The 20,385-nt window shown below is 35.4% G+C and overlaps 1 protein-coding gene across 1 annotated transcript in view; it reads left to right on the top strand.

Annotated features, from left to right (window-relative positions):
* Positions 1-20,385, top strand: part of USP34 (ubiquitin specific peptidase 34) — a 254,353-nt gene that overhangs the window by 178,602 nt on the left and 55,366 nt on the right. Inside the window, 10 exon segments of the mRNA XM_030311792.1 lie at positions 602-706; positions 1,956-2,011; positions 2,110-2,230; positions 12,570-12,753; positions 13,239-13,399; positions 18,094-18,159; positions 19,015-19,161; positions 19,248-19,304; positions 19,396-19,473; positions 19,867-19,961. Coding sequence (XP_030167652.1) covers positions 602-706; positions 1,956-2,011; positions 2,110-2,230; positions 12,570-12,753; positions 13,239-13,399; positions 18,094-18,159; positions 19,015-19,161; positions 19,248-19,304; positions 19,396-19,473; positions 19,867-19,961 — 1,070 coding nt within the window.

Below are 20,385 nucleotides of genomic sequence, written 5' to 3'. Positions count from 1 at the left end.
ATGAAGCTTTCTTACTTACTAACACAGATTTTTGCAGTATTCTATCATTATGATATTCTAAATTTTCAGTTTTCTTTATTGTTCCAGTATATATCCTAGCTTCATAAAAAAGTCTTCTACCACGTAATAAATTCAGAGCTCATTAAGTAAATTTTACTAATTTCAGAAGTATGATTCATTGTAGGATTTACATTTTTCCCCTCCATATTTACTTGTCATTAAGTATGTGAGATATGTAAAATGTTTTTTATGTTTTAGGTTTCAAAACTATAAAAGACCACTGCATTTGCGTAGGTTTATATATACTCATGTTCTGTAGGTTTCTTTTGTTGATACATTTTCATTGAATTCTTAATTCATCACAGGTTATAAGAAATTTGAGGGTAATATTTTTCTGAAAGTTCTCGTTTATTTATGGACGTAGTTATTCTAATTTTACAGGAACTAGAAGTGTTCTCTCCATACTTTATTAAATTTTGAATACTGCTTTTACAGGGATTTAATTTTTTTTGTAAGGTCTGTAGTTTCTTAGATGTATTGTAATTTTAAATTATTCCCCCTTTTAAAGTGTTTTCACAGAGTTTTAATTTTTTTTTAACAGATAGATGATTATGAAGAAGAACCAATGTTAAAACCTGGATGTAAAGAGTATTTTTGGTTGTTGTGCAAATTAGTTGACAATATACATATAAAGGATGCTAGTCAGGTATGTTCAGAAAATGATGCATTAACTTGCTAATAGAGATGGATTATACACATGTATGTTTATGACTTTATATAGGTCCTTTTTTTAAGGGCATTTTTATCATTTTATAAGAGTTGAAAATGCCGTAATTATTTTACTGTAGTTGTACTGTTTTGTTCTGCTGTAATTCCTTTGTTCTTTTTACTTTGACCTTTTTTGAAGTGTCTTCATCTGGTACCTAGAAGTAATTTCCTTTCTTCTGAGTAGGATTTGTAGATGTAAAATCTTACTTGGAATGTGAAGTTCAGACTTTAAATGTAAATATATAGGTTTCTGTAATAGCATGTGGATTTGGAGTTTTGAATATGTAAAATAAAATTGCAATTCAGATAGAATTTAAGGTAAACTATCAGTTTACTGATCTAATTTTCTTAGACTAAAATATTTTGAGATGGTTAAAACAAATTAACTTCAAAGACAAACTTGCCGCCTAAGACTTTTGTTTTTTCTCCTTCATAAATTTAGTAAGCAAAAATGCATCTAACAAAATGAGAAGATACATTTAGGTATTTAGGAAACATTTTCCCTCTTTTTAAAAAATGTGTTTTAATTTGCGCACCTGGCTGGCTCAGTTAGCAGAGCATTCAACTCTGTATCTTGGGGCTGTTAGATTTGAGCCCCACCTTGGGTGTAGAGATTACTTAAAAATTAAAAAATTTTTAAAAATGTGTTTTAATCCCAGTGCCTTTCATATACTTTACATTTTAAAAAATCCCGTAGTGTTTGCACTTCTTTTAAGGAGCAGTGTACGTTGAATTCTTAAAGTATTCTACTTTTTATTTGAGAAATAATTTTAAAAATTTGAATGTGTTTTAATTTACTTGAGTATTCATAAAATATTGATGTCAGATAAACAGCGGAGGAGGGGCAGGAACAGAGGGGGAGAGAAAGAATCCTAAGCAGACTCCATAGTGTCAGTGTGGAGCTTGTTGTGGGCTTAAACTGTGAGATATGACCTGAGCCAAAACCAAGAGTCGGACACTTAACTGACTGAGCCACCCAGGCACCCCTACAACTTTAATTTTATTAATTGACATCATGTATAGGTAAAGAATAACTGTATTATTTATAATTTAAATGGTATATTCGTGAATTTGGGAGACTAAATTCTTCTTACAAGGAAAGGATGTGTTTTGTTTTAGCAATCTCTGGCTACTAAACAAAAAAAAAACATATGTATTTGAATTTTGTATTTTCTCTTTGTATTAAGACCACACTCCTCGACTTAGATGCTTTGGCACGACATTTGGCTGACTGTATCCGAAGGTAAATTTAAATGTGAAATTGACAGTTATATTGTTGAAAAAAGATACAAAGGACATAATTATGTGAACTATCTTGCTTTGCGTGTGTTTTTTGTGTAGCAGGGAAATCCTTGATCATCAAGATGGTAATATAGAAGATGATGGGCTTACAGGACTCTTAAGGCTTGCAACAAGTGTTATTAAACACAAACCACCCTTTAAATTTTCAAGAGAAGGACAGGTACGTATTAAGACATCAAATGTCTATATGAAATATGATTGAAACCTTTTTTGTTGTTGGGTTGTATGTGGATATGTTAAAATTATCTTAAACACGCAAACATAAACGTTGCTAGAACTTTATTGCTGGTAGGAAAAGTGAACATTGAATAAAATGAACCCTAGAAATATAAATCTTAGGCTTAAATTTAGAATGCAGAAACAAATTTTAATTCCTGTGACTTGTACATAGAAAGGCAACCCCTGGCGCCTGGGTGGCTCAGTCGGTTGAGCGTCCGACCTCGGCTCAGGTCACGATCTCGCAGTCCATGAGTTCGAGCCCCACGTCGGGCTCTGGGCTGATAGCTCAGAGCCTGGAGCCTGCTTCCGATTTTGTGTCTCCCTCTCTCTCTCTGCCCCTCCCCCGTTCATTCTCTGTCTCTCTCTGTCTCAAAAATAAATAAATGTTAAAAAAAAAAAATTTAAAGAAAGAAAGGCAACCCCCACTTAAGTGGTACAGTTTCTGTAGGATTGAATATTTTGAATTAATAATTTGCACAGTGGAATTAATAAGTGGTCATTATAGAGTATCTGTTTTATTAGTTTCGTGTTTTAAAAGCGCATTTGACATAAAATCTATTGAATACTAGATCATGCATAATGATTCTATATCTATAAATGTCTAATTACTCTTCAGATTAAGTTATTTACTTTGCCATTAGCACTTTTGTCATTGTCTGCATTAAGGGAGTTAGTTTTGGTTTGGATGGTTGTTTTCTTGAGGTTACTAACTATGGTAAGAAACATAGGAATAACCACGATGGAAGATAGTCCTCATGGGGATGGTGTAAGGGATTCTGGTGATAAATCTGTGGTACTTCCCCTATTCAGCAAAGCCCCTTCTTGTACTGTTTCTTTTAGGTCCTAATTTTTAAATTTTGCCTTAAAACTCACTGGGAATAATTTGATTTAGTTTTGCTGATTGAAGTATTCTGTTACATAAACCAGTATGTCATTTTTATTCCAAAGTGTAAATATATTGATTTTTCTGATAACATATTATAACATGAAAATCATTGTAAAGAAAGAAAACATGTTTAGATAGTTCAAAAGAAGATCCCCATGTAGTTTTATTTGCCATGATGCTCAGCTGATGGATGGCTTCTAGGAGTTTCCATGGATATATTAAATACTCAAATAATTTATATTACAAAAATACCATTCTGTGATCTTCTTTCTTCACTTAAAAAAGTGAATGTGTTAAAAAATACATTTAAAAGATTGAATACATAAAGAGGAAAATAATATATTACTGACATTTATGTTACTGGTTGTAAAAAAAAAACTGCAACTGCAGGGAACAACATCTTTGCATACCTGTCCCATTATATACTCATTTAAGAAAATTTTTTTAAATGTTTATTTGTGTTTGAGAGAGAGAGAGAGAGACAACAAGCAGGGGAGGGGCAGAGAGCGAGAGACACAGAATTTGAAGGAAACTCCAGGCTCTGAGCTGTCAGCACAGAACCCAGTGCGGGGCTCGAACTCATGAACTGTGAGATCGTGACCTGAGCCAAAGTTGGCCGTTTAACTGACTAAACCACCCAGGCACCCCTATACTCACTTTTTTTAATGTTTATTTTTGAGAGAGAGCGAGAGACCGCATGAGTTGAGGGGGGGGCAGAAAGAGGGACAGAGAATCCCAAGCAGGCTCCATGCTGTCAGTGCAGAGCCTAATAAGGGGCTCAAACTCATGAACCGTGAGATCATGACCTGAGCCAAAATCAAGAGTTGGATGCTTAACTGAGCCACCCAGGTACCGCTCCTATACTTAGGTTCTCTTTCTTCCTTCCTTCCTTCCTTCCTTCCTTCCTTCCTTCCTTCCTTCCTTCCTTCCTTCCTTCCTTCCCTCCTTCCCTCCTTCCCTCCTTCCCTCCTTCCCTCCTTCCCTCCTTCCACATGAATAGGGGAGGGAGGGGGATACAGAAGGTGAAGCAGTCTCCAGGCTCTGAACTGACGCTGGGCTCAAACTCACAAACTGCAAGATCATGACCTGAGCCAAAGTTGGACAGTTAACTGACTGAGCCACCCAGGCACCTCTATACTCATATTCTTAAAAGTAAATTTGATTCATTTTAATTGTAATACCTTAGTATACAACAGGTTCCTTCCGTATATTCTTCCAGCTGCACTGTATTAGAATGTTCCTAATATCTCTGTTTCTCAGATATCCCCACATTCCTTACATGTGGCAGTCTCGTTGCTTTAGTTTTATGTTTTTGATTACTATTGAAGATGAGTGTCTTTGTATGTATGCTATGTATTGTGTATTTGTGTTAACTTGTGAATTTTTCTGTTCATAATCATTGTGTATCCTTTGTCATTTTTCTTCTCATTTGTAAAACTTTGTACTTTGCAAATATTAAAAAGAATTAAAAATTCTTTTTCTGTCTTTTCCAGAATTCTTGTTTTTCTTACCCATATTTTTAAAAGACTGCTTATTTTTTCCTTCTTTCTTTTGTTGATTTAAATAATAATCTTAGGCAAAGTTTTGAGCCCTTTGTTAGTAGACCCCATGTGGACAAATTACGAAATTAAGGCATAGCCAGTTTAAGCAACTTGTCTCACTGAGGCCACTCATACTCTTCACTTGGCCGAGCTGACCATTATGCACTACTGTCTGTAGATTTTAAAATCCTAAACACGTGGCTCTATAGTTTGCTTTTTTCACCTACCTTAGAGATTCTCTGTATCAGTATATACTGTATACAGTTAATTCATTCTTTTTAACAACTGCATAATATTCTTTTTTCTGTGTGTGTGTGTGTGTGTGTGTGTGTGTGTGTGTGTACACCCACACACTATCTTCCTAGTGATGAAAATGGTCTTATGCTCTTATAAGTGATATTGCAGTGAAGGTGTATAAACATCTTCCACTTAGGAAATCTTTAAGAAAAAAATTTGGAAGTAGAATTGCTGGTTCATAGGGTATGTCCCTTTATGATTTTGGTCAATATAACCATGTTGCTTTCAGTGGATGCTGAGCCAATTTATGGTCCCACCTACACTGTTTGTGGATGAATGCCCATTTCCTCACATTCCTGCCAACCCAGTATAATATCAAATATTTCATTTCTGCCAGACTGATAGGTGAAAAATATTCTCTTGGGTTTTTTAGTTGTGATTATGAGTAAGGTTGAGCTTCTATGCATGTTTTGAAAGCCATTATTTTGTATTATCTTTTCTGGGATCTAGACTCCATGTAGAAAACTAGGAGTGCGGCAAATATGTTGGGGATCTAGTTAGAAAGTTTGTAGTGGTTCTGAAGAGGGTTGATGGTGAAAAGTGGTTGGATTTGGGATGTTTATTGAAGGTAGAGCTCACAGACTTAAATTTGGATAGGATTGTGAGGTGGGAGAGAGAGAAATTAAGAATGACTTTACAATTTTAAGCCTCAGAAACTAAGTGAATGGTAATTCCATTTAATAAGAAAGGGAAATCTCAGGATAGATGGTTTTAGGGGAGAAGTGTGGGTTCAAAATCAGGAGGTCCATTTTGGACATGTTAAATTTGAGATGTCAATTAGATATGGAAGTGGAGAGGTGTTTAAGGTGGTTGGTTTGGTATAATATATTTTAATTTTATTTTTTATTTTTTTAAATTTACATCCAAGTTAGTTAGCATATAGTGCAACAATGATTTCAGGAGTAGATTCCTTAGTGCCCCTTACCCATTTAGCCCATCCCCCCTCCCACAATCCCTCCAGTAACCCTCAGTTTGTTCTCCATATTTATGAGTCTCTTCTGTTTTGTCCCCCTCCCTGTTTTTATATTATTTTTGTTTCCCTCCTTATGTTCTTCTGTTTTGTCTCTTAAAGTCCTCACATGAGTGAAACATATGGTTTTTGTCTTTCTCTAATTTCACTTAGCATAATATTCTCCAGTTCCGTCCACGTAGTTGAAAATGGCAAGATTTCATTCTTTTTGATTGCCGAGTAATGCTCCATTTTATATACACACACACACACACACGTATGTGTATATATATACGTGTATATACGTATATACATGTATGTATATATACACGTGTATGTACGTATATACACGTATGTATATGTATGTATATATACGTGTATACACGTATACGTATATACATGTATACACACATATATATATGGTATATACACGTATATATACTGTATATATATACATATATATAGTATATATATATATGTATATATACACTACGTGTATATACCACCTCTTCTTTATCCATTCATCCATTGATGGACATTTGGGCTCTTTCCGAACTTTGGCTATTGTTGCTAGTGCTACTATAAACATTGGGGTGCGTGTGTCCCTTGGAAACAGCACACCTGTATCCCTTGGATAAATACCTAGTAGTGCAATTGCTGGGTCGTAGGGTAGTTCTATTTTTAGTTTTTTGAGGAACCTGCATACTGTTCCCAGAGTGGCTGCACCAGCTTGCATTCCCATGGTTTGGTGTAATATTAAGGAAAGTTTTCATTTTCTCCTAGATATTTAAAATACCTTTTCTACTTTAACAATTTTGCTTTATTGATTAAGAATTCTTTAAAAATTTCATTGACAATTTACTTTTGTTCAGGAATCAGTTAACATTTTGTGTAAAGAGCCTTTTAGTAAGTATTTTAGGCTATGCAGGCTAAATACGGTCTTGGTCACCACTATCACCACTACTGCTACTTCTTTTCCTTACTCTTTATGCCCTCTTCCTCAATTTTTCTAATTCCCCTTTAAAAATATAAACCCTATTCTTATCTCTACTACATTGCACAGTATCTAGCAACAAATATATATATATTGAACAGATTGATGGTTAAGACTCAGTCCTTGTGGTGGTGCCTGGGTGGCTCAGTCAGGTGAGCATCTGACTTCGGCTCAGGTCATATATTATAGCTCATGAGTTCGAGCCCCGCATTGGGTTCTCTGCTGACAGCTCAGAGCCTGGGGCCTGCTTCGGATTATGTGTCTCCCTCTCTGTCTGCCACTCCCCTGCTCATACTCTGTCTGTCTCTCTCAAAAATAAAATATAAAAACATTGAAAAAAAAAAAAAAAGACTGAGTCCCGATTGTTAAGAACTGACAGTGGTTCATTTTTTCAGGAGATAATTATTGAGAAACCTGCCTTATTCAAAATTTGTATGTACCTTCTCAAATAATGGTTGCTCAGGATATTTGCAATTGCTCAGGTAAAAAATAAGAGCTTAATATTAAAGAGACCATCAGGGTTATGAAAGATCACATAGCACTTACATGATTAGGAAAATTGAAGAAGGTACACCTTTTGTAATACAGGATAACGTATTTTTTTTTTTTTAATTTTTTTTTTTTTTTAACGTTTATTTTATTTTTGGGACAGAGAGAGACAGAGCATGAACGGGGGAGGGGCAGAGAGAGAGGGAGACACAGAATCAGAAACAGGCTCCAGGCTCTGAGCCATCAGCCCAGAGCCCGACGCGGGGCTCGAACTCCCGGACCGCAAGATCGTGACCTGGTTGAAGTCGGACGCTTAACCGACTGCGCCACCCAGGCGCCCCAGGATAACGTATTTTTAAGTAGAAAAGTGCAGGAAACATTTAAGTCCCAGAAAAGACTATGAGTAAAACTAAGTCATAGGAAACCACTAGATATGTGCAGGAAATTTATAAGTTCAGTTTGGCTTGAGTTTGAAGAAGTATAAGAGGTAAATTTGGAAAACTAGATGGTCCATCTTTTGTGTTCACAGGAGATTATTTATTTATTATTATTATTACTGTTATTTTACATTTATTTATTTATTTTTGAGAGAGAGAGAGAGAGAGAGAGAACACAAGTGGGGTAGGGGCAGAGAGATAATGAGACACAGATAGTCTATCAGCACAGAGCCCGACATGGGGTTCGAACTCACAAATTGTGAGATCATGACCTGTGTTGAAGTTGGATGCTTAACCGACTGAGCCACCAAGGTGCCCCCACAGGAGATCATTTTTATAATATTGGTCTTCAAACTTGTATTGCTCACATAGCTTTGAAGAATTTTGAGAAACCATAGGTGTTTCCGTGCATATTTTTAAATTTAAAAAAAATTTATAGATTTTTCAACTCATGTTTTTTTGTTTGTTTTACTTAGTTTTTATTTTAATTCCAGTTAGTTAATATGCAATGTTATATTAGTTTCAGGTGTACAATACAGTGATTCAACAATTCCTTATTTTAGCCGGTGCTCATCACAAGTGCACACCTTAATCCCCATCAACTCTGATTTCCAGCGGTTTGTTGAAATAGAAAAAAATATTTATTTCTTATGACCTTATGGTGTTGTCTTAAATTTTTTCTGTGTTTAATTATTATTAACATTACATTAATTTGGACATGGGCAATCAGAGCAACATAAATATATTTTTTTTCATATACACATAAGACTTTATTTGTAAAAAATTGTTTTAATAACATTTTATAGAAGGAAATTTGTATCTTGATCAACTGTCAAAAGTTCTTCATCTTCTACATTAAAAATAGTTGGTGGTCTATAGCAATAATTTTGTCATACTTTCTTTTAAAATTTTTTTCAGTCTCAAAAATAGAAGCAACTTTATCTTGAAATATTTTTATAAAGGCTCTTTTGTAATTTGATTAGTAACAACAGAATGGGTTTAGGATATCTCATTTTTTCTCCGAAACTTTGTTTTTATTCGTAGTGTGTATTCTTTGTTATATCTGGGTTAAAGCTGTTTTAGGATAGTTGTTCTTTTACATGATTTTAGAGATTTCCTTCTCATGAACTTGTGGGGTGGCAAAGCTGATGTTCTCTCTGTGTAAGTCATCCTAGCAGGATATGTAGAATTCTCAAAGGGGAGCAGTGAGCCCATTTGGCTCTGTTGGTACTGGCATGTTTTGTTCACTAGCCTCAGAGTTGTTAGGGGGTCTTTGCATTCCACTTCTGATCACCACGTAGTATTAGCCTTAAAAAACAAAATTGCCAGGGGTGCTTGTCGGTTAAGTGTCCATCCAGCTTCGGCTCAGGTCATGATCTCATGGCTCATGGGTTCCAGCCCCACGTCAGGCTCTGCTAACAGCTCAGAGCCTGGAGCCTGCTTTGGATTCTGTGTCTACCTCTCTTTCTGCTCCCCCCCACTCACACTCTTTCTGTGTGTCTGTCTGTCTGTCTCTCAAAAATAAATAAAGGTTAAAAATTTTTTTTTTAAAACCTACCAGTTATTTTAAAATCAGCAAAAATGGGTTTATTTGGGAGTAGCCGAGAATTGCAACCCGAGGCATGCACTCTTTTTTAAAAAAAATTTTTTTTTTTAATGTTTATTTATTTTGGGGACAGAGAGAGACAGAGCATGAATGGGAAGGGCAGAGAGAGAGCCGAGGCATGCACTCTTCTGCAGAACCATAGGCAAGTCCAAATATACCTCAGATTTTGCCAAGAAGTATGAAACACTAAAATGAAATTTGAGGGGCACCTGGGTGGCTCAGTCAGTTGAGCATCTGACTTAGGCTCAAGTCATGATCTCCCTCTTCCCAAGTTTGAGCCCTGTGTTGGGCTCTGTGCTGACAGCTCAGAACTTGGAGCCTTTTTCAGATTCTGTGTCTCCCTCTCTGTCTCTGCCCCTGTCCTGCTCATGCTCTGTCTCTCTCTCTCAAAATTCAATAAACATTAAAAAAAATTTTTAATGAAATTTGATTGAAAATGACTGTGTTAACAAGAATGAGCCTTTTAAAATTAATTTATATAGTTATAGGTGGATATTATTTGATAGGGAGAATGTGTATTCATTAATTCTCCTCCTGCTTTATATTTTTATAAACATAAATTCTGGGAAACTTTATTTACATAATGGAAATTTAAGCCTTGTTTATATGTTTACAGTGAGAATGGAAGTTTTGGTTTTTTATTCATTTTTTTTAAATGTTAACTTTTTATTTTGATAGATTGAGTGGGGGAGGGACAGGGAGAGAATCCCAAGCATGCTCCATGCTCTCAGCACAGAGACCCATGTGGAGCTTGATTTCACAAACCATAAGATCATGACCTGAGCTGAATTAAGAGTTGTATGCTTAACCAACTAAGACGCCTAGGCACCCCGGAAATTTTATTTTAACAATGTTATTTAATCTTTGAATTTCTTCTGAAGTACATTGTAAAAATCACACTGTGATCTATTATCAGAAACTATTTTTAGTATTCTATCAGCAATTTGAGGTTCTTCTTTCTGTGAAATATATCAAAATGGTCTTACCATTATTTATCAAATGGGCATATATATAGGTTACTTTTTCACATAGAGACACCTGCTTTTCCAGTAAACTCAGAGTAAGGAAAATAAAAATAGTGTTCATTTCATTATGCTTTTACCAGCCTAATATTTCTGATAAAATATTTTTTATCTTATCAAAAGATTTAAATATATTTTATTAAAGCTTTGGAGCTGTAGGTATTTAATACTCGTTCAATTTCTGGGTTTAAACTGATTAGCAAAGATAGTTCATATTAAGCTAGTTATTAGCCAATTCCACTTCTTTTTGAGTGAATTTGCCTGTTTTTCCAGTTGAAGTAAATGTGTTATCTTGTGTTTCGAAGACAGTCCTCTAACCTCTGAATTCTAATATAGGCAAGATACAGTCTTATCAGTCTGTCAGCTGTATGAAGTAGACCCTAGTCACTTTCCATATTTCTTATTTATTTATTTATTTATTTATTTATTTATTTATTTATTTGAGAGGACATGAGTGAATGAGGGGCAGAAAGAGGGAGAGAGAGAGAGAATCCCATGCTGACAGCGTGAAGCCTGATGCGGGGCTCAAACTCACAAACTGTGAGATCATGACCTGAGCTGAAGGTGGATTCTTAACCGACTGAGCCACCCAGGTGCCCCCACATTCCATATTTCTTAGCCAGACATACTTTTCCTTGCAAAGACAGGACTTTGTACTTTCTTTGACAATAGTGAGATGGAAGAGGTGAGATCATTAATGGGAAAATATTTCAGATTGTCCTTTATTTGGTGCCTGTCTCAGAGGCTCCCAGGACACCACCAGATTTAGTGATTTACTGAGGGAATCACTCCAAGGAATCAGCATGTGGTTGTACTCATGGCTAATATTTATTACAGCAAAATAATACAAAATGAAATCAGTGACAGAAAAAGACAGGATTGGGCAACTCTGGTGGAAAACAGCTACATATTTCCAAGAGTCCTGTCTCTTGGAGTTGCACAGGATGTGCTTAATTTCCCCAGCGATGAGTGTGACAACATGTGAGAGGTTTTGTCTACCGGGGAAGCTGTCTTGAACCTACAAGTCAGGGTTTTAGGTGGGGTGAAGTGGTGGGGATTGTCATTTATAGTACCTGTGTAACCGACCACAGTATCTGAAATTCTAGGCTCCCAGGTGAAAAGCAGGTATTCAGTATAAACCAAATACAAAAGGCACAGTGAGCCACTTTTATCACTTAGGAAAAGTTGTATATCAGAGGAGGGAACTATTCACCATTCAAATTTTCACATTACAGCCAGGGGCCACCTTACAATCCAGCCTTTCTAACGCTAGGAGAATGTCAGTGTTAACTACAGTACCTCTTTTCTACGCAGTACACCAGGACATTTTATAGCCCAGAACAGTGTACCATAGTAGTATTTAAGGTGTGTGAGAAATAACTTTCTTTGGTAAAGTAGCAAAGAACCAATTAGGAAAACAGGTTGGAAAGGTGACCTGACCCTTTCTTAAGCAGATCAGATTTAGAGAAAAATACGTCTAGGATGATAAAACCTTGCACTTCAGTTCACTAGGATAGAAAGTGAGAGCTTGGTGTCTGAAATCCTGACTCTGGCGTCTTTAAACTCTGTGACTCCAAGCAAGGTTTTTGGTCTTCTCTGTTTTTGGTATGGGGGCCTTTGAGTAGTATCTGGCACAATAACTGCTCATTAGGAGAAGTTGCTACTTTTGGTGCTGTTACTGTTATTAGAGTGAAATACAGAGAAACTAAAGGAAATGCAAAGGCAGTCAAGATAGGACATAATGAGTCCTCAACAAAAACTTTTGGTCACTTAATGGAGTGGAAAATAATAGCATTATAGATGGGAATCTAAGAAAGAGCCTATTAGGTATTGAGAGGAAGGAAGAGTAAAGGTGATCCTTACTCATTCTGTTTTCTTTAAGAGAAATGAACATTGGGGAAACTTTTTATATGATGCTGCTCTAGGTTTTTAAACAGCCTTTTAGAAAATTGTAGATAGTCATGTAATCTAGTTCACTGTGTGTAAGTTATTCGTTATATTTGGAATATAATTGAAATGTAATTTTAGATAATATACTTGGTCTTTCTCTTTTTTCCAGGAATTTTTAAGAGATATCTTCAATCTCCTGTTCTTGTTGCCTAGTCTAAAAGACAGACAACAGCCAAAGTGCAAATCACATTCTTCCAGAGCTGCTGCTTATGATTTGTTAGTAGAGATGGTGAAGGGATCTGTTGAAAACTACAGGCTAATACACAACTGGGTTATGGCACAACACATGCAGTGTAAGCATTCTTTTCCTTTTAATCTTTCTAACGTTTGGACGCGGAAAAGAGATTTTGAAGGGCATGTCTTAAAGAATCCACTGTTAACACACTTTAACTTTATAAACTGTTGTTTCTAAGATGTTAAAAAAATAACATCGATTTTTAAAAAACAGGTGTAAAGGACTTTTTGTAGGTATCTGAAATATGTAGGGATTTCTTGGTTAAATAATGTAGTGCCAAGTAAAATCAGATTTTAACATTCTTTTGGATTTTTAGGGAATGAATGTTTTTGTAATTGTTTTTACTAATTTTGTATCTTATTCTTTTATTTGAGTATAGTTGAAACCCAGTGTTACATTAGTTTCAGGTTATATATAATGTTTTATGTATATTAACTAAAGTGATAGAGAGTAGTGGCCATCATTAAAAGCAAAATACATTATGTTTAATAGTTTGTTTCGGTGGGGGGCGGGGGGATCCTTTCCTCCCTTTTTGTTCAGCAGCCCATGCACCTTATAAATGGGACTACTGGCCTCACGAAGATGTTCGTGCTGAGTGTAGATTTGTTGGCCTGACTAACCTCGGAGCTACTTGTTACTTGGCTTCTACTATTCAGCAACTTTATATGATACCTGAGGCCAGACAGGCTGTCTTCACTGCAAAGGTACATTTTTCCTCACTTTCAGAATTAAAAGTATTAAAGAAAAGTGTTAAATTTTGTTAAGAAATCTTGATTATTTCAGTTTAATAAAACATTGAGAAAATAATTTATGAATTAAATGACAATATTTGATTATATAGCTAGGTAGCTTGTGTATGTCTTAATTATTTTTACAGTTTAATAGAGTACTCCTAACATAGTAGTATAATTTCTTTATTTCTCAAGGGGAAACATAGTTGTAGAATATATATATACTCCATGTAGACAATGAACATATTTTCAGTAAAAATAAATACAAATTTTCGTCACATACAAAATAAGCAAAGCCTAAAACAAAGTAGGGGAATATACCAGAATCACTTATTTCTTTTATTTTTATTCCAAAGTAAATTTGCCAGTGGGCCTAGTTTATTTGGGTAAGCGCTGCTTCGTGTTACTTTTCTTAACTTGTTATTTCTGGTTTTCATTCTTTTTATTCTTTTTTATGGACTGTTTTTTAGTTTGCCTTCTGCACTACTTACATAATTTCTTGGCAAATTTACTTTATGCCTGTCCTTGCTTTTTTGTTTTCCTTCATCATGTCATCTTGATGTCCTGATTTATCCTCCCTAAAAAAGTATTGCAATTCTTTATGTACCTTCATTGAATCCTTAATATGTTTTTTTTAAAAATATTTATGTAGTGTTTTGATGGGAAGGACTTTTTTTTTTTAATTTTTTTTTAATCTTTATTTTTGAGAGAGAAAGAGTCTGAATGGGGGAAGGGCAAGGAGAGGGAGACACAAAATCTGAAGCAGGCTCCAGACTGGGAGCTGTCAGCACAGAGACTGATGCGGGGCTCGAACTCACAAACCGTGAGATCATGACCTGAGCTGAAGTCAGAAGCCCAACCCACTGATCCACTCAGGCACCCCGAATCCTTAATATGTTTAAGTTCAGCTTCAAAGTCTCCAAGTTACAGTATAGTCAGGTGGGTTTTTTTTGCAGGGGATGGGGAGCTTTAGTTATATTAATGCTTTTAAGATTATCATCTGAGACTGATCATGCTTAGAAGTAGTTGAATAACTGACTCATTTAGCATATGGAAATTTTTGTCACGAAATTTGTGGCCCCATCTGCTTAATTTTATAGAGCTAGTTATGATCAAAGAGTTTCATGGTCCCATAGTTTCAGTGTTTTGTTTTGTTTTGTTTTGTTTTGTTTTTTTTCTAGCTGTTAACATGACCATACTTTGCGATTTCTCTTCTTCATATTAATGATCACCGTTTAGCTGTTAGCAGTTTCAGGAATTAATACGTAGCGCCAGATAACACTCAGAAGTTCAGATGTGCTAATTGGGAGTAGGTCTCATAAATGGTGTTTTTGGTTAAAAACTAAACTTAGGGGCGCCTGCGTGGCTCAGTCAGTTCGGTGTCTGACTTCATTCAGCTCAGGTCATGATTTCGCCATTCACAGTTCAAGCTCTGCTTTGGGCTCTGTGATGACAACTCAGAGCGTAGAGCCTGTTTCAGATTCTCTGTCTCCCTCTCTTCCTCTGCCCCTCCCCCGTTCATGCTGTGTCTGTCTTTCTCTCTCTCAAAAATAAATAAACGTTAAACAAATTTTTTTAAAATTTTTTTTTTCAACGTTTATTTATTTTTTGGGACAGAGAGAGACAGAGCATGAACGGGGGAGGGGCAGAGAGAGAGAGACACACACACAGAATCGGAAACAGGCTCCAGGCTCTGAGCCATCAGCCCAGAGCCCGACGCGGGGCTCGAACTCACGGACCGCGAGATCGTGACCTGGCTGAAGTCGGACGCTTAACCGACTGCGCCACCCAGGCGCCCCAAACAAATTTTTTTAAATAAAATAAATAAACTTAGGCTTCTCTCTACATAAACAATTTGGTGGGGGGAGGGGCGAGAAAATGCACACACACGCAGGGGAGGGGCAAAGGAAGAGAGAATCTTAGGCAGGCTCCGTGGATGTGGGTCTCAGTCTCAGACTGTGAGATCATGACCTGAGCTGAAATCAGGAGTTGGACACTTAAACTGACTGAGCCACCCAAGCACCCTCTATATGAAAAATTCTTAATAGAATTTGACATGACTTTGGAAACTACTCTAGTCAAATGTTCACTTGATTATTTACATGAAAACATTGTTTTCATTTCCTTATCTGATGTTCACAGAAAGATTAAAGTAAGCTTTACATGTATTTTAATTGTGGTAAAATATACATCACTAAAATTTACCATGTTAACCATATATAAATATGCAGTTCTGTGGTAGTTAGTACATTCACTTTGTATTCACCACCATCAGTTTCAGCTATTTTTTCACTTCCCCCAACTAAAACTGTTTCTCATTCTCCCTTCTCCCAAACCCCTTGCAACTTCTATTGTACTACTTGTCTCTATGTATTTGACTGTCCTAGGTACCTCATTTAAGTAGAATCATATAATCTTATTAGCGTAGTGTCTTCAGGTTTTCATGTGGTAGCATGTATCAGAATTCCCTGATTTTTTTAAGTCTGAACAATATTCCATAGTGTGTAAATGCCACATTTTGTTTATCCATTCATCTGTCAGATGCTTTTGGCTTTTATAATATTTCCATGAACATGAGTATCCAGATACCTTTTGAGTTCCTGCTTTCACTTCTTTTTTATACATACCCAGAAGTGGAATTGCTGGATCATATGGGAATTCTGTGTTTAATTCTTTGAGGAATCACCCTGCCGCTTTCCCATAGTCGCTGTGCCATTTTATATTCCTACCAGCAATGCACAAAGGTGCCAGTTTCTTCACACGCCTTGCTGAAACGTGTTTTCTGTTTTTTTGACAGTAGCCATCCTAATGGGTACAAACATGTATTCCCTTAAGTAGTAATACATATGTAGGGTATATATTTAGAACTTACACATAATAAAATATTCTTGGTTTTTCTTAGTTTAGAAGAATTCTTTCACTTCTGTTCTTCAGCCAACTAATACTTCACCTCCAGCAATGAAAATATAAATCCAGGTCTTTATTTTATTTTATTTTATTTTTTATATATATATGAAATTTATTGACAAATTGGTTTCCATACAACACCCAGTGCTCATCCCAAAACGTGCCCTCCTCAATACCCATCACCCACCCTCCCCTCACTCCCACCCCCCATCAACCCTCAGTTTGTTCTCAGTTTTTAACAGTCTCTTATGCTTTGGCTCTCTCCCACTCTAACCTCTTTTTTTTTTTTTTTCCCTTCCCCTCCCCCATGGGTTCCTGTTAAGTTTCTCAGGATCCACATAAGAGTGAAACCATATGGTATCTGTCTTTCTCTGTATGGCTTATTTCACTTAGCATTACACTCTCCAGTTCCATCCATGTTGCTACAAAAGGCCATATTTCATTTTTTCTCATTGCCACGTAGTATTCCATTGTGTATATATACCACAATTTCTTTATCCATTCATCAGTTGATGGACATTTAGGCTCTTTCCATAATTTGGCTGTTGTTGAGAGTGCTGCTATGAACATTGGTGCAGCCGCTCTGGAAAGCAGTGTGGAGGTTCCTCAGAAAATTAAAAATAGACCTACCCTATGACCCAGAAATCCAGTTCTTTAGAAATATAAATCCTGGCCATTTTTGTATTTGGAATTTTGAATAATTTGCATGTGTCAGTTCTGTTCCATATTGGAAGATGTTGTTTTGCGTGACTGCTACTCTAATCTCATGGAGTATTAAGCCTCCCATATGCCGGGAATATTACTATTGTTGTTTTGCCAATAATGTTGGTTCCTTTTATTCAGTTCCCATTGTACTTCATATCATATAATTTTGTGGTAACTATATGTTGAATAGACTCCTATTTCAGTATCCTTATGTCCTCAGTTTGATTATAAGTTCCAAAATAGCAGAACCACATTACTTAACACGCCCCACAAAATTGACGCAAATAACTAGTGTATACTTCTGGCATGTGGGAGGCTTCTTATTCCATGAGACTATCAGAGCTTCTTCAAAATTATGACAGGCAGTTTGTAGTGAGGATAGTACTTCATAGGTTTAGGTTGATTTTAATATTTGGATGAAATATATAGGTTTAGGTTTATTTTAATATTTGGATGAGATAGAGTATATCTAATAAGTGGCTGTAAGACTGGTGTTGAAGACTAAGTCTCTAGTGAATGAGTCTAGTCAAGATACCTGAATCGCAGTTAATGATACTTGAATATATAGAAGATTTTCAAGCATCTTGACCAGTAATTTTTCTACAGTATTAAAGATACACTCTTCTAGAAAAAAAGAAAGATACAACTAGATGATGGTGAGATGTCATGTATTATAATGAATTTTTTAAATGTATGGATTTATTTGTAGAGAACAGGTTTTTTGCACACCTAAGATGTTTTCTGTTTTTGCACAGTCACCAACTTGTGAAATCAGCATTGCACCAAATGAGTGTTCATCTAGAAAGCAATTATTTTTTAAGATCTCTTTATTCCATTTTCTTACAGAATAGTGATGGCTATATTTATATAATGAGCAAAATCTTCCAATTTTTAAAATGCTAACTTGCTAAGTAAAGAATAGACTGTATTTTTTCCTACACAAAGCTAAAATAATGAAACAGATATGGTATTAAACACATTGTAATACTTTATTTACTAGAATGTCTAATTTGCTATCAGTATGTTTTAATAGAGAATTTTCTCTTGATTTCCAGTATTCAGAAGATATGAAGCATAAGACCACTCTTCTGGAGCTTCAAAAAATGTTTACATATTTAATGGTATGTTTGAGAACTATGTATGGAAAACTAATTAGATATAACCTGTATAAGTTGAAAACATTAAATGAAGTTCATTTGTATTGGATTTGCCCCGACTATATACTCTTATTTTTCGAGTTGAATTTGTCAGTAATTTGTTAAAAGTAACTTTTAACAATTACATCTTCATTATCTGCATTGTTAATTTGTCCTTTGAAAAATTCTTTGTGTCCGGTCCCTTTCCCATCACAGTGTCACATTCACCCCCATAGTTTTCTGATTGATTTCTCTTTGTTCCTCTTAATTCCCACTCTCAAAAGTATAAAACGAATCGATCTTTAAAAATTAGCAAATCTTACAGTGTTTATTCTCCTGCTTAAAAGTTTTCAGTGATTTTTTTTTTTTTATTATAAGCAGAATCGTATTCAGATTCATCAGCAGTGGCACATGTCTTCTGATTTTGCCCCTTCCTTTTAACTTCTTCTCTCCTTTCTTTCTTTCTTTCTTTTTTAAAATTTTTGTTCTGTTTTGTTTTTTACACTTGATCTTAGCCAAAAGGCCGAGAAGCGATTGTTTTGTTTTTTAGATTTTAGTTTTATTTTTTAAGTATGCTGTACACCCAGTGTGGGGCTTGAACCCAAGCCCTAAGATCGAGAGTCACGTGCTCTTCCAACTGAGCCAGCCAGGTGCCCCTACAACTATTAAACTGAAAATGCCACGAAAATCAAACAACAGTGAAATAGAAGAGCAATTCCTTGTAGATTTACTCCGTTTTGTTGTTGTTTCGTTATTTATGCAAGAACCTTGTGATAATGTTCTTTTTATTTGAGACACAGATTTGTTTCATGATCTACCCCTCCCCCTTCTCCTTTGCAGGAGAGTGAATGCAAAGCATATAATCCTAGACCCTTTTGTAAAACATACACCATGGACAAGCAACCTCTGAATACTGGGGAGCAGAAGGATATGACAGAATTTTTTACTGATCTGATTACTAAAATTGAGGAAATGTCTCCAGAACTGGTTAGTACCAGGATACTGAAGTTTCTTTGAAATTTGTACAGATTTGCCCAATTTTTAATTACTCACCTTTGTTTTTTTTTTTAAAGAAAAATACCGTCAAAAGTTTGTTTGGAGGTGTAATTACAAACAATGTTGTGTCCTTGGTAAGTAGTGTACCTGTTCTTCACTTTTTGGAAATCTTATTGTATATTTTAGCTTATTGTAATAAATTACTAATATTTGTTGGTTGACCAGGATTGTGAACACGTTAGTCAGACTGCTGAAGAATTTTATACTGTGAGGTGCCAAGTGGCTGATATGAAGAACATTTATGTGAGTAATGTATATATTGTTTAGACTTTTTCTGCTTTTAATTTCTTATATACAGCAAGTTTATTTTTGTTATCTTGATAGAAGATTAACTTTCATGTTTCATCTATTTTCTTCTCATTATACAAATCAAATAAGAATTAGAGATAGGCCAAAAAGCTGATATTTTTTTCCCCATTCAAAACCAAAATACTTGCACTTTTGAAAAATTTAGTAAGATTCATGGAGCATCTTGTCATTTTGAGGGAAGACATTTTTTACTAAAATTTAGTGTTTTTTAAAATAGAAAAGTTTATTTTTCTGTGTGCATTCTGCCCAAATTATAATTATTGCTTTTTGTAATTTTACATACTGTGAACAGTAAAATGAAACTTTAAAATCTGCTTTAATACACAGGAATCTCTTGATGAAGTTACTATTAAAGATACTTTAGAAGGTGACAACATGTATACTTGTTCTCATTGTGGGAAGAAAGTACGAGCTGAAAAAAGGTATGATTTTTGAAATGTAACATTTATCATTTTGATACATCATCAAATGGTAGTAAAACACAGACTTAGAGTAAATTCATGTTAAACTTTTATGAAAATTATGTGGTTAAGGTTAAGGTTAGCTGCTTGGTGCTCATTCTTACCAGCTTTTCATTCAGTTATTCAAGTATACTTTCAAGCATCCTTAAATTTTTCCAAATTATTTTTGTCCTTTTAATTAATCAAATATTTACCAAGGTCCAGGCCCCTGGCTGGCTCAGTCAGTAGAGGACGTGACTCTTCATCTCCAGATCGTAAGTTTGAGCCCCACATTGGGCATGAAACCTATAAATATTTACCAAGGTCTGATTCCTTTAACCCTTTGCTGTGCAGTCACTAAATCATGATAGTGAGTCTCCTCATGAACTGAAGATGTCTTCCGCTG

This window comes from Lynx canadensis, chromosome A3, assembly GCF_007474595.2.
Source record: "Lynx canadensis isolate LIC74 chromosome A3, mLynCan4.pri.v2, whole genome shotgun sequence".
NCBI classification, from domain to species: Eukaryota; Metazoa; Chordata; class Mammalia; order Carnivora; family Felidae; genus Lynx; species Lynx canadensis.
This window is presented reverse-complemented; position numbering and strand designations above follow the sequence as displayed.